We start from the raw sequence: 13,174 nt of genomic DNA, 5'->3' as shown, positions 1-13,174 counted from the left end.
AGTAAGAAAGGAAGCAAGGAACAGGAACACAGAGAAAGGCCCAGAGACACGAGTGAAGAAGGAACCCTAAGAACCCACGAGATAACGGGTGAAGGGTTGGCAGAGCAGGGTACCGGAACCCAAATTGGTGGAGGCGACTAATCCTCAGCCAAAACCGGAGGTTGTGACCACATCTTGGTGCGACCCTTCACTACATCCACCAGGAAAGCATACCACATAGGGTCAGGGAAACCGGAGAGACGTTTCGCCAACAGAAGGCCCAAGGAAGCTGGACAAAGGTGGGTCACTGGTGGGGACGGCCAGAGAAGGGAAGAGAAGGGAGTTCTGTGCCACGCTCTGGAATTGCCTGGGAGTTGACCGAGTCCTTCACCTGGTGGACGCAGCACGGCTTGGGCAGTCATCGCCTGCAGCATTGACACGAATAACAACTGTGAGTAAAGCATTGGAAACTGCAACCGCACGTCTCTGTGTTTCATCGCCGCACCAGCACCATTAGTACTGGGACGCTTGCACCATCACTCCCATTATCTCTCACACTAACTGCCCTGGGGCTGCACTCTTCCTGAGGGGAGTCACACTACCTAAGCTGCGTATACCATCAGCCCCAGCGGTCTGCCTTGCAGCGGCGGTCCCCACTGACCGCAATCCACTGGTGGCGTAGTCGGACAATTACAATACAAATAGACTGCCACTGGTTTGACCACCCTGGGCACGGACCGGGTCACCGCCACACGGAGACTACAACCCCCAGCATCTTACAACAGGCCCGGTTCCGGGTTCCCAGCACAGGCCCAGGGGGCGAGTCAGTATACTATGGATATGTCATCAAGGTCTTTGAAAAGAATTGGGATTCTTTGCACAATATTTTTTATGTGCATGTAATCACAGGGCTTAAATGGGTATTCTTAAGTTGCTTCTTTAGAAGGTCAGAGCTATGCAGTCTCCTTACTTTCTTGTTGCTTGGGTGAGCGGTCACTCCTCCTTGAGTGACAGTTCTGGTCTGGAGTTCCATCCTGCTTCAACACATTAATGGTCTGCAAGTGTCTGTTCTGAGTCTGAAATGTTACCACTATATTTACATATAGCAATAACTGTGCATTTGAACAAACACATAGCTCAGGAAAATGAGTGCTATGGTTAGGAAAACTGCTCTGGAATCTGCTGATGCTGAGGGCCAGTAGATTGCAATTCTACAGGACTGATAACAGCTAAGGAGCTGAAAGGAAGGGGAGGGTGAGGTGAGCAGCTAACTGCTGCATAGAAATCAATAGGCAGGAGACATCTGACTGGGATGTTAGGTGGTAACTACTCTCCTAGAATGCAACTAATGTGCAGACTCACAGGCTCTGGTGGTCAAGCTTCCTAGAAATAAGCTGCACAATATTTAAGATAAAAGCTCTCATTTCAGGAGAATGACAACAAATAGAAAAAGCAAAACAATTGAAAAGTTGCTTATTTTCATGTTGCCTAACTTAGTAAAGCAATTTTATAATATGAGAATACCCACAGGCAATTATATTACAGTGACAGCAAAGGGGCCTTCATTTCACGGTGTTAACATAATGAATCCCTAAAACCAATATCAATACAGTGCCACAATACAGAACACACTGAGAACAAGTAAATTTCAGAAATCCATAAAATAATGTTACTTAATTAATAATGTTCTTGTTGCCAGCATCTCCCACAGCAAATGTACATTATCTATAGAGCCCTTACGGAAGTCAATCTAGATATATAAGTGACCAACCTCTAGTGGAAGCAAATATGGAGAGGCTCTCAAATTATGCTAGAAATCTGTGTTGCTTGGTCACAATACATATAAAAGCAGATGTGTTAATAAAGTATAAACTTTATTATACATAAAGGAAATCCAAGTATCCATTAAAGATTCCATTCAGTACTTTCTTTTGTTGAAAAGAGCTTGCAAAGATTAATAACATATTTATATGAATAACTTTCTTCACATTACTAGATTATATTGAAGATAATAAAGAATTTTCTTTCATCCATTTATATCATATGATTACTCGTCATAGCCAGCGAGGGAAACAAGAACAGTCTCATACTTCCCTTTTGTTTCCTCCTAAAAGGAAAAGAAAAAGATCAATTTCAAAAAATCATGCTTGCTAAAAACATAGCATTTATGATGACATGCTGGTAATTGTTTCTTTCCTTTCTTTGCTTAACATGCAGTTATTAGCTATCACTATTTAGCTGAATGTGCATACTATTTAAAAAGATTGGCTATAGATGATGCTTATCTCCAAGCAAAACAAAAGAAAACAAATCATCCTGTGACATTAAAGGTTATCGGTCAATTTGAAAAACTGTTAGCATGTCTTAAATATTTTGACTTGTGGGAATTAGGGCGCTGAAACTCCACCAATTGCTAAAAGAAAAAAGTAGAAACGTTCAGAGTACTGCTCTCCTCCAGCACTCAATATAGTATCAAAAGAAAGTCTATGGAACCCATCTAAAGTCTATGAGTAAAGTAGCACTCGGGTGAGCACTTACACTCCTTTGCTTCAGCGATACGTGAGGGTCTAAAATCTTGGAACATTTTTTCAAAGTGACAGGTACACTTTAAGGAAATATGTGAATGCCCCCTAAGACATTAGATTGTTGGTCAGATAAAACCAAAATTGGTGAGATTTGCTGACAAATGTAACTTCCATGGGCATCTTTAGTTTTCATGAGCAAGTATATTGGCAACTTTACATTCAGTGAATACACAATAAAGAAAAAACCTAGAATGCATACCATAATAGCATCACGTAGGGGTTTGCCAGTGAGCTGCTTGAACTGAGTTTTAATGGCTTTCATGTCAATCTCATGCCGTGAAACCATTATCCTGTTGAGTATTTTTTCTCGAGTTCCCAAACCCTATGTGAATAGGACATTAATAAGGTTAAGAAGACATATCTCTAAGCTTTTCTGATATTGATGACTTATCCTGAGGAAAGATGATTTAGAATAAAAATTGTTATATGTTGCTTATGCAGCTTGCATACATTACAATACATTGCAAGCTGCATGATGCTATTCAGTAGCAGGTTGGATAGCTAGGGACTTTGATGGCTCAATCTCCAGCCAATTCTGTCTTCTGAATAAGTATAAGATCAATTTTTATTTGATATGAACAGAACTGAGCTTAGATCTATCAGAAGAAAGCAAAAGGTGCTTAGAAGATGCTAGAGACTGTGATTGACTTGGATCGCCACAGTTGCAATTGACACTTAATGACACATAGCAGACTGCAATGATTGTAATGTATCAAAGTTGCAAAATTAAAACAGATATACATTTTTAATGAAAAACAATTTATTTATTTTTTACACTATAAATATATTAGAGTAAAAAAATAGAAAGGTTCACTTCAAAGGGTTCTCTCACAATGGACATTTATCACTTATCTACAGAATAAGTAATAAATGTTCGTTTGATTGAGGATCCATCTCTGAGACCCTATGATTGTTATATAAGGGTATTGAGCCCTCACTTGGCACTGAGGAGGAGCTTAAATGCAGGGGTGATCTTTTATGTACCCTGTGGTGTCAATCCAAGTCTATGACGCTGGTGGTAACATAATACAGCACTTGGCTGTTGCTACTCATAGGTACTGAATCGAGTGACAGGACATATTTGTGAACATTCTATTTATACTTCTTCTTATTGTGGTAGCAAGGATGAAATATAGCTACAGGACCCTTGTTATATTGAAACGTGGGCACCTCTCTACTCAAATATTTATCAACTAGCCTGTGGATAGGTGATAGATGTAAATTTTGGGAAAACCCTTTTAATTTCTACTGTAGAGTATTCCTTCACTGAATTGTTTAGTCAGTTCATCAACAATCTATTGCAACTAGATGAGATGTTCAGGCTTCTTAGTGGTATCCTTATGTATATCTCCCAACTGTCCCGGATCTAGCTGGACAGTTCTGGATTTGGGTCTCTGTCCAACTGTCCTTGTCAGTGAGCCAAGGTTTCCTGCTTTACCATCGTCAGTTTAGCACTGTGCAGCGTGAACACAGAGCAGCACAGTGTGAGCTCAGCTGGTCAGAGTGACCCCTAAAAAGACAGAAGTGTGCAAAATAGAAGCTTCGGCACAAACAAATCTTCCATCAGACCCAGCGGTCAAATGATCATTCGGTCTTTGCCTGATACAGAACAGCTGGATCCTAGCTAACTCAGATCATCTCTGCCAGTGACAAGTCACTGGATATTTTCCATGTAACTGAGGCTCCTAGCCCTAGCAATATCTCAGCTACAGTGGAAAATATGCAGATAGCATAGCAAAGAAAAAATAAACATACGTTCCCTAGAGACCTGCTGAGCTGTTCCAGTTGTGAGATGACCTGAAGTTAGAGAGAAACATTGAGAAGATGGCCAGAGGGCAGAGAGTAATATTAAGGAAAACTTGATGGCAGAGAGGAGTGCTGAGGAGATGGCCTAAGAGCAGAGAGGAGCGCTGAGGAGAAAGCTTGAAGACAGAGAGTAGGAGGAGGAAATAGCCTCAGTGTGGACTGACAGGAACAAGAACTTAGGTTTGAAATGTGATGGACACCTGGACAGAAAGTTGACAAAGTTCATTGTAGTCAGTGGGGGTGGTTAGGCTCTGCTGTGTATTCAAGGACAAATCCATCCCCAGCTGCTTTCGAATGTTCTGATCTTATTATGGACTGGAGAACAAAAAGGTTTAGGAGAAGGGTGAACACAGCCTTTAAGGGGTTGTCCATCACTTTCTAAATTTTTCTTAATGTGGCCAGGGGAGAATAAAATGGTAAATAAAATAGGTGTGGCTGTGGGTGTGGCTAAGGCCATGGCTTAAAATATGTCCCTCTTTCTCTTCTTTGAAAGATTGGAAGCATGATGACATACAGTACAGACCAAAAGTTTGGACACACCTTCTCATTTAAAGATTTTTCTGTATTTTCATGACTATGAAAATTGTACATTCACACTGAAGGCATCAAAACTATGAATTAACACATGTGGAATTATATACTTAACAAAAAAGTGTGAAACAACTGAAAATATGTCTTATATTCTAGGTTCTTCAAAGTAGCCACCTTTTGCTTTGATGACTGCTTTGCACACTCTTGGCATTCTCTAGAGGAGCTTCAAGAGGTAGTCACTGGAAATGGTCTTCCAACAATCTTGAAGGAGTTCCCAGAGATGCTTAGCACTTGTTGGCCCTTTTGCCTTCACTCTGCGGTCCAGCTCACCCCAAACCATCTCGATTGGGTTCAGGTCTGGTGACTGTGGAGGCCAGGTCATCTTGCGTAGCACCCCATCACGCTCCTTCTTGGTCAAAAAGCCCTTACACAGCCTGGAGGTGTGTTTATTCATGTGTTAATTCATAGTTTTGATGCCTTCAGTGTGAATGTACAATTTTCATAGTCATGAAAATACAGAAAAATCTTTAAATGAGAAGGTGTGTCCAAACTTTTGGTCTGTACTGTATGCTGAGTACAGTTTGAGTTGAATTTCCTAAAATTTGCAGTTTCATATTCTGTTCCTCTTTCTCTTCTTCAAAAGTTAAGATATATGTACTTTTGTATTTATACACTATTAAATACGACTGTTGATTAATTTTTACAATAAAAAGTTAATTAATATTTTCAAATGTTATGTATTTGACTTACCTTCATTGCAAGGTGCAACTTTTCAGCAAAGTATCCTGGTTTGCTTACAGCAACTTTTGCTACATATAACAGATATGAATTATTATCTTATCCTCCATTAAAAACAACAGTATACACCAAAAATCTGAATTGAATAAAGAGTAGACTACGTGTGTTACAAAACAAGTGATGGGGTATGTTATTTTTTCTATCAACTTGACACAGAATCCAATAGAAAAAAATTCCATATGCCACCAAAGTTGGAAGTGGAAGCTTATGGAGATGTAGTAGGACCCATGGAAATCAGTGGATAGGGAATTATTGTTAGAACCTTGCTGTTAGGTTTTTTTTCCTTTGCTGGTCACATGACCTTGTTGGCCTATTTAATCCTGCTCCGCCCTTCTGGCTTTGCTGGACTTCATTGTATATCTACTTTCTAGCTAGCCTGTGCTCTGTATCTAACTCTGTTAGTTTTCTTGGTCTACGGACCTCTATGTTCTATCTATTTTGTTTGTTCGTCTGTCTGCTACTATTTCTGTTAGGAGGTGTCCCATATTCCTCCCAGTCCTTAGTACTTGTAGGGATTCCCTCCTCACATCTATAGGTCTCCGTACAGACTAGATTAGGACTTTAGCAGGTCTGATCGCAGGATCAGGTTCCCTGTTACATCGTAGGGATTCAGCTGAGTCTTATAGTAGGGACAGATCTCCTCTCTTTCCTTAGCTTTGGTAGCAGAACATAACAGTAAGTCCAGCCTGCAAATTCTCTAAGGAAAGATTTTTTTTTTTTTTTTTTGTTCCATCATGGTGTCGGTTCAGGATTTGGCTAAACACCTGCAGGGACTCTCTCTGGAAGTGGCCGAGCTCCGTCAGCACGTGAGTAACTGTCCTGGAGCATATTTCTTGGAGCCTAAGGTATGTTTGCCGGATTTATTTTTTGGTGAACATCGAGAATTTTTTTCATTTAAAAATGCTTGCTTATTGTATTTTCGTTTGAGACCCAAGTCCTCTGGGGATGAATCCCAGCGCGTAGGGTTCATAATGTCACTTTTGCGCAAAGAGCCTCAGGAGTGGGCCTTTTCTTTGCAACCTAGTGATACATGCTTCAGATCAGTGGATAGTTTTTTTTCTGCTTTAGGACTATTATATGATGATCCTGACCGTGTGGCATCAGCTGAGACTGAGTTGAGACGTTTAAAACAAGGATCAGGTAATGTCGAAAAATATTGTACTCATTTTCGTCGTTGGTCCACTCAAACAGGGTGGAACGATTCTGCTCTGAAAAGTCTATTTCTTGCTGGGCTCAGTGAAAGGGTTAAAGACCTGCTAATTGCTTATCCTACACCTGAGGATTTGCAACAGGCTATGCAATTAGCTATACGGGTGGATAGGAGACTGCGTGCAAGGGTTAATGAGAGCAAATCCTCTGCTATGTCAGTTTCTGGTTATGATAATGTGTGTACTAACAGTGGTGAACCGATGGAGATTGGATCGGTGGCACCTCGCTCTCAAGAAAAAGACCGTCGTTTTTCAGAAGGCTTGTGTTTCTATTGCGGAAAATCTGGTCATTTGATTAAAGGCTGTGAGCTTCGTATGAAGAAAGAAAAAAAAATGGTCAGTCACGCCCGTATTGCCTGTTTAAATTCCAAGGGTATATTTTTAGCTGCTTCCACGATTGCTCAGGAAAAATTAATGGAATTTCGGGTGTTTGTTGATTGCGGGTCTACACTGAATGTTATTGATGGGGGATTCGTGGAAAAACTCAATTTAAAACCTGAACCTTTATCATCCCCCATTGCTGTGGTTTCTGTGGATGGCTCCCCTTTGAAGAATATTACTCTCAAGGTCAGTGAATTTCCTCTCACTATTAATGGTGTTCACCATGAGAAATTGGATTTGGTAGTGTTGAATAACTTGCCTTCTCCAGTAATATTGGGTTTGCCCTGGTTAAAATTTCACAATCCTGTACTGGATTGGTCTACCAGTGAAATTAAATCCTGGAGCCATAAATGTTATGACAAGTGTTGTAACGGGCGTATTGCAGCTTTGGATAGGGGAGAATTGCCTGTTCCTATTCAGGATTTTTGGAGAGTTTTTTCTGAGAAGGAATCGCAGGTTTTGCCTCCCCATAGAGACTATGATTGTTCTATTGAATTTGTCCCTGGAGCGACTCTTCCTAAAAGTCGTTTATTTAACCTTACCATTCCTGAGAGGAAGGCTTTGGAGGAATACATACAGACAAGTTTGGCCGCCGGTCACATTAGGCCCTCTAAGTCTCCTGTGGCGGTTGGATTTTTTTTTGTAAAAAAAAAAGGACGGCGGTTTACGTCCTTGTCTGGATTTTCGTGAGATTAACAAAATTACGGTACGCAATCCTTACCCACTGCCATTGATTCCTGATCTGTTTAACCAGTTATTGGGGGCCAAGTGGTTCTCTAAAATTGACCTTAAGGGGGCATACAATCTGTTGCGCATGAAGGAGGGTGATGAATGGAAGACTGCTTTTAACACTCCTGTGGGTCATTTTGAGAATCTGGTTATGCCTTTTGGTCTTACTAATGCTCCTGCATTTTTTCAGAATCTGATTAATGACATCCTTAGACCTTTGATCGGTAAAAATGTGGTTGTGTATTTGGATGACATTTTGATTTATTCGCCAGATCTGGAGTCTCATTGGCGGAGCGTGCGTGAGGTATTACAGTTATTAATGGACAATTCGCTTTTTGCTAAGCTGGAGAAATGTGAGTTCGCTGTACAGAGAATTAGTTTTTTGGGCTACATTATCTCCAGCAAAGGTTTTGAGATGGATCCGGTTAAGGTTCAGGCTGTGCAGGAATGGCCTAGGCCTATTGGTTTGAAATCGATACAGAGGTTTTTGGGTTTCGCCAATTACTACAGAAAATTCATAAAAAATTTTTCTAGTATTGTCAAACCTCTGACTGATCTCACCAGGAAAGGTGCTGATGCGGTTCAGTGGTCTTCTGAGGCCATTGAAGCTTTTGTGTATCTCAAGGAGAGGTTCACCTCTGCTCCCATCCTTATGCAGCCTGATGTTACTAGGCCGTTTTTGGTTGAGGTTGATGCTTCCTCTGTGGGGGTTGGCGCAGTATTGTCTCAGGATAACGGGGATGGATTACATCCCTGTGCCTTTTTTTAAAAAAAATTTTCGGAGACTGAACTGAATTACGATATTGGTAATCGGGAATTATTGGCTATTAAACTCGCATTTGAACACTGGCGCCACTTCTTGGAAGGTGCGGAATTTCCCGTTCAGGTTCTTACGGATCATAAAAATCTGATATATTTTGATGCTGCCAAGCGCCTGAATGCCCGTCAGGCTAGGTGGGCACTGTTTTTCTCGCGGTTTAATTTCTCCGTTACTTACATCCCTGGTACTAAGAATGTTAAGGCGGATGCCTTGTCTCGCACTTTTTCTCCCATAGTCGGTGCTGAGAAAGAGGAAAACATTTTACAAGAAGGTGTTGTGATAGCTGCTTTAGACTCCGTTTTGGAAGATGAGATTCTTAAAGCTCAGGAGAATGCCCCATCTAACACTCCTCATGGGAGGTTGTTTGTGCCTGGGACCTTTAGGAGAGATTTGTTTGTTGAGTGTCACGAATCTCGGTTGGCAGGTCATCCCGGAATCTCTGAGACCAAGAGACTGGTGGGTCGCAGTTTTTGGTGGCCTGGATGGCAGAAGGAAGTCATTAAGTGGGTGCGCCAATGTACTATATGTGCTAGATCTAAGTCCTCACATACTCCTGCTGCGGGGTTGCTTTGTCCTTTGGAGGTCCCCAGTGCTCCTTGGACACATTTGGCTATGGACTTTATAACTGACCTTCCCTCCTCTGAGGGTTTTACTGTCATCTGGGTGGTCGTGGACCGTTTTAGCAAGATGTATCACTTGGTTCCCTTCGTCAAACTGCCCTGCGCTAAAACTCTCGCTAAGGCCTTTGTCAAGGAAATTGTCAGACTTCATGGCGTTCCTACTGACATTGTTTCTGATAGGGGTCCTCAGTTCGTGGCTCGTTTTTGGCGTGCCTTTTGTGACAGGTTGGGAATTCATTTGTCGTTTTCGTCCGGATATCATCCTGAATCTAATGGCCAGACAGAAAGGAAAAACCAGGATGTTGAGCAGTTCTTGCGTTGTTTTGTGGCAGACAATCAAGAGGGGTGGTCTGAGTTTCTGCCACTTGCCGAATTTGCTCTGAACAATCATACATCTTCTTCTGCTGGTTGTTCGCCTTTTTTTTGTTGTTCTGGGAGACATCCGTCGTTTGGGTCGTTCTCCAAGTTGGGATCTGCCGTGCCTGAGGAGGAGAATTTTTCCGGTGATTTGGAAAGAGTTTGGACGGATGTGCGTGGTAATCTTCAGGAGGCCAACAGAAAATCTAAAGACTACTTTGATAGGAAACGACAGGAGGTTTTGTTCGCTGTTGGTGACATGGTTTGGTTGTCCTCTAGGAATCTGCGGTTGAGGATTCCTTCTAAGAAATTGGGTCCCAAGTTTGTAGGGCCCTTTAAGGTGCTTCAGGTTGTCAACCAATCTGCTGTTAGGTTGGAGGTTCCTACCTCCTGGAGAATTAATCCGGTCTTTCATGTCTCTCTGTTAAAAAAAGCTGTTGTGTCAGATGGTGACGCCTCTGCCTCTGTTCCTCCGGTGGTGGAGGACGGGGAATATGAAATTTCTCGCATCCTTGACTCTAGACGGTATAGAGGTAGTTTGCAGTATCTTGTGGCCTGGAAAGGTTTCGGACCCGAGGATAACTCTTGGGTGAGGTCAGATGATGTTTCCGCGTCCAGACTTATCAGAGCGTTTCACAGGAGATTTCCTGATAAGCCTGGTCCTAGGGGATCCGGAGGATCCTCTTAGAAGGGGGGGTACTGTTAGAACCTTGCTGTTAGGTTTTTTTTCCTTTGCTGGTCACATGACCTTGTTGGCCTATTTAATCCTGCTCCGCCCTTCTGGCTTTGCTGGACTTCATTGTATATCTACTTTCTAGCTAGCCTGTGCTCTGTATCTAACTCTGTTAGTTTTCTTGGTCTACGGACCTCTATGTTCTATCTATTTTGTTTGTTCGTCTGTCTGCTACTATTTCTGTTAGGAGGTGTCCCATATTCCTCCCAGTCCTTAGTACTTGTAGGGATTCCCTCCTCACATCTATAGGTCTCCGTACAGACTAGATTAGGACTTTAGCAGGTCTGATCGCAGGATCAGGTTCCCTGTTACATCGTAGGGATTCAGCTGAGTCTTATAGTAGGGACAGATCTCCTCTCTTTCCTTAGCTTTGGTAGCAGAACATAACAATTATGACTCCATAGAATTTGGAGGTTGTAAGAACCTGTAATATGTTTATGTGCAAAACTCCTAAATATGATTTCAGATGTTACTGCTGAATGTACAATTAGTATTGAACTTCAAACTACTATTTTTTCTTCATCCTAAAGCTAATTTGTAATTTTCTGTTAAAGTTGTTGTCCACTACTCGGACAATCCTAAGTTTTCCACCTAGTAAAATAATAACGCTTATACTCATGTTCGGCGCCATTTATTTTACAAGGGATCAACATGAGGATTGAAAAGGGGTAGTCCGAGCAGTGGACAACCACTTTAAAGCTTGTTTGTCAAGCTAAACTGATAGTATAAACTAAGCACATAGTCTTGTATGGTATATAGTCCTTATAAATATCTCACCATTATTGTTCTGATGACTTCTTTTATTTTGCAGAAACTGATATTTAATAGATATGCTAATTATGGTGTTCAGTGGAGCCTTGGAGTGGCCAAGAGGATAAGTGCACCATTCTACCCACTGGCTTTGCATGCACCCATCTTATTCACTGGTAAATGAAATCATTGGTTTGCCTGGAGCAACCATTATTGTGGGAGCATACAAAACCAGTGGGTGGAATAGTGCACTGTGCCTTTTGGCAAAACTAAGGCTGCATTGAGCACACTAATTTGGTTAAACTTCAGTTTCAGCACAATGGAAGCAGTTCTAAAGATGCAATTTTTATGGGGGCTTTACCTCTACAAGGCTTTGTGTTTAAAGACTTGACATACTCCCTTTAAGGTTCAGGCTACACTCATAAAGTAATAATGTGAACAATTGATTTTTAAGAAATTATCTTAAATTGTGTCTACATAGAAAAATGTTTTTTTTTTGTTCTGTATTTTTACTATTAAATTTAACAACAATAATAGCAATCCTACATCTGCAGAACAGTCTAGCAGTACATACCAATAGCCACCAAACAGCTCTCAATATCTCCTTTCAGCTTCAAATCCAGTGCCTTATTTAAGTCATGCTTGCTGTACTTCGCATAGTCTTTAAATACTGAAGAAAATAAGTGAAAAAATGGAGAGAAAATGAAATGAATTAATGCAAAATAAAATATTTTTAAACAAGGAGTGAGTTATCACGACTTCACTTGTTGAATTATCTGCAATAAAAACATAGCTGTTTTTGCATGCTGCCCTCTTTTGACTAGGGCTACAAGGTGACACATTGAGATCGTGGTGTCACATTGGGTCATTGCATTTAATTATTTTGGAAAAGAAAAACACACTTGCACTTACCACTAGCTGCATTATGTGATGTTTTACCTGGTTACTGATTGCTCAGTGTACAGAAATTGCTGACTTTTGTGGCAATATGCTCAGGGATACTAATTTTTTATTTTTGAAAAGTACAGTCTATATAGAAAAAGACTGTACTTCTATGTGCCACTTCTACATTGCAGTATAAGGCAGGTGAATGAGGTTGCCTTGTGCGCCTAGAGTAACGTAACTGTGATAAGCAACTCAAAAAAATCAGACCTTGTGAAATTTTTTGTGATTTGTTTGTTGTGATCACAGTACTCTTGGGGTTGTAATGCTACCTCATTCACCTCAATTTCACGCTGAAATGTAGCAGTAGCAATTAAAGGGGTTGTCCACTACTTGTACATCAACCTGCCGCCTTCTCAATTTGCCCCCATTAAACACCTATACTCACATCCCAAGCTGGCGATGTTCCAGAAGTGTGGGTACTCACAATCACAGGGCTCTCATGCGATTGTGATGTCATGTGAGCACTGCGCACAGTCAGCGCTGGCGTCACTGTCCCTACCTTCGGACGTATAAGTAATCAAGAAGTCAGAGGCCAGCCGCAGCTCTGACTTCTTCTTGACTACTTATTCATCTGAAGAAGAGTACAGTGAAGCCAGCGCTGTTTGGGTGCAGGGCTCGCATGACATAAAAATCTCAAGTGAGGCCAGGGAATTTGACTTTTTTACTGTAATTTGCTGACGGGCACTGTAATATTTGCACGTTAGCAAATTACCGTAATTGAATGATTTGTCTGAAAATTGATGTTGAGCAACATGTCGTTGAAGTTATTAAAGTTCCTGAGAATTCATAGAAATAGCCAACGGAGCAGCACGACCCATAAAAGCCCACGCAGTTCTCAGAGAGCAGCTAAAATGCTTCAAATAAAATAACCCCTTTACATTTTTGAAATGCATGCATATTAAATGTTTAACTGAATTAATCTAATTAATATT

The 13,174-nt window shown here is 41.2% G+C and overlaps 1 protein-coding gene across 1 annotated transcript in view; it reads right to left on the bottom strand.

Annotated features, from left to right (window-relative positions):
* Positions 1-1,834: 1,834 nt before the first annotated feature.
* Positions 1,835-13,174, bottom strand: part of LOC141252834 (annexin A1-like) — a 35,739-nt gene continuing 24,399 nt past the window's right edge. The window contains exons 10-13 of the mRNA XM_073670594.1: positions 11,872-11,967; positions 5,652-5,710; positions 2,764-2,886; positions 1,835-2,086 (exon numbers count right to left, since the gene is read on the bottom strand). Coding sequence (XP_073526695.1) covers positions 2,027-2,086; positions 2,764-2,886; positions 5,652-5,710; positions 11,872-11,967 — 338 coding nt within the window. The 3' untranslated portion in view covers positions 1,835-2,026. The remainder of the gene's footprint in view (positions 2,087-2,763; positions 2,887-5,651; positions 5,711-11,871; positions 11,968-13,174) is intronic.

This window comes from Phyllobates terribilis, unplaced genomic scaffold (genome assembly GCF_046119375.1).
Source record: "Phyllobates terribilis strain yellow unplaced genomic scaffold, ASM4611937v1 Scaffold_1__5_contigs__length_1240528914, whole genome shotgun sequence".
Classification (NCBI taxonomy): domain Eukaryota; kingdom Metazoa; phylum Chordata; class Amphibia; order Anura; family Dendrobatidae; genus Phyllobates; species Phyllobates terribilis.
This window is presented reverse-complemented; position numbering and strand designations above follow the sequence as displayed.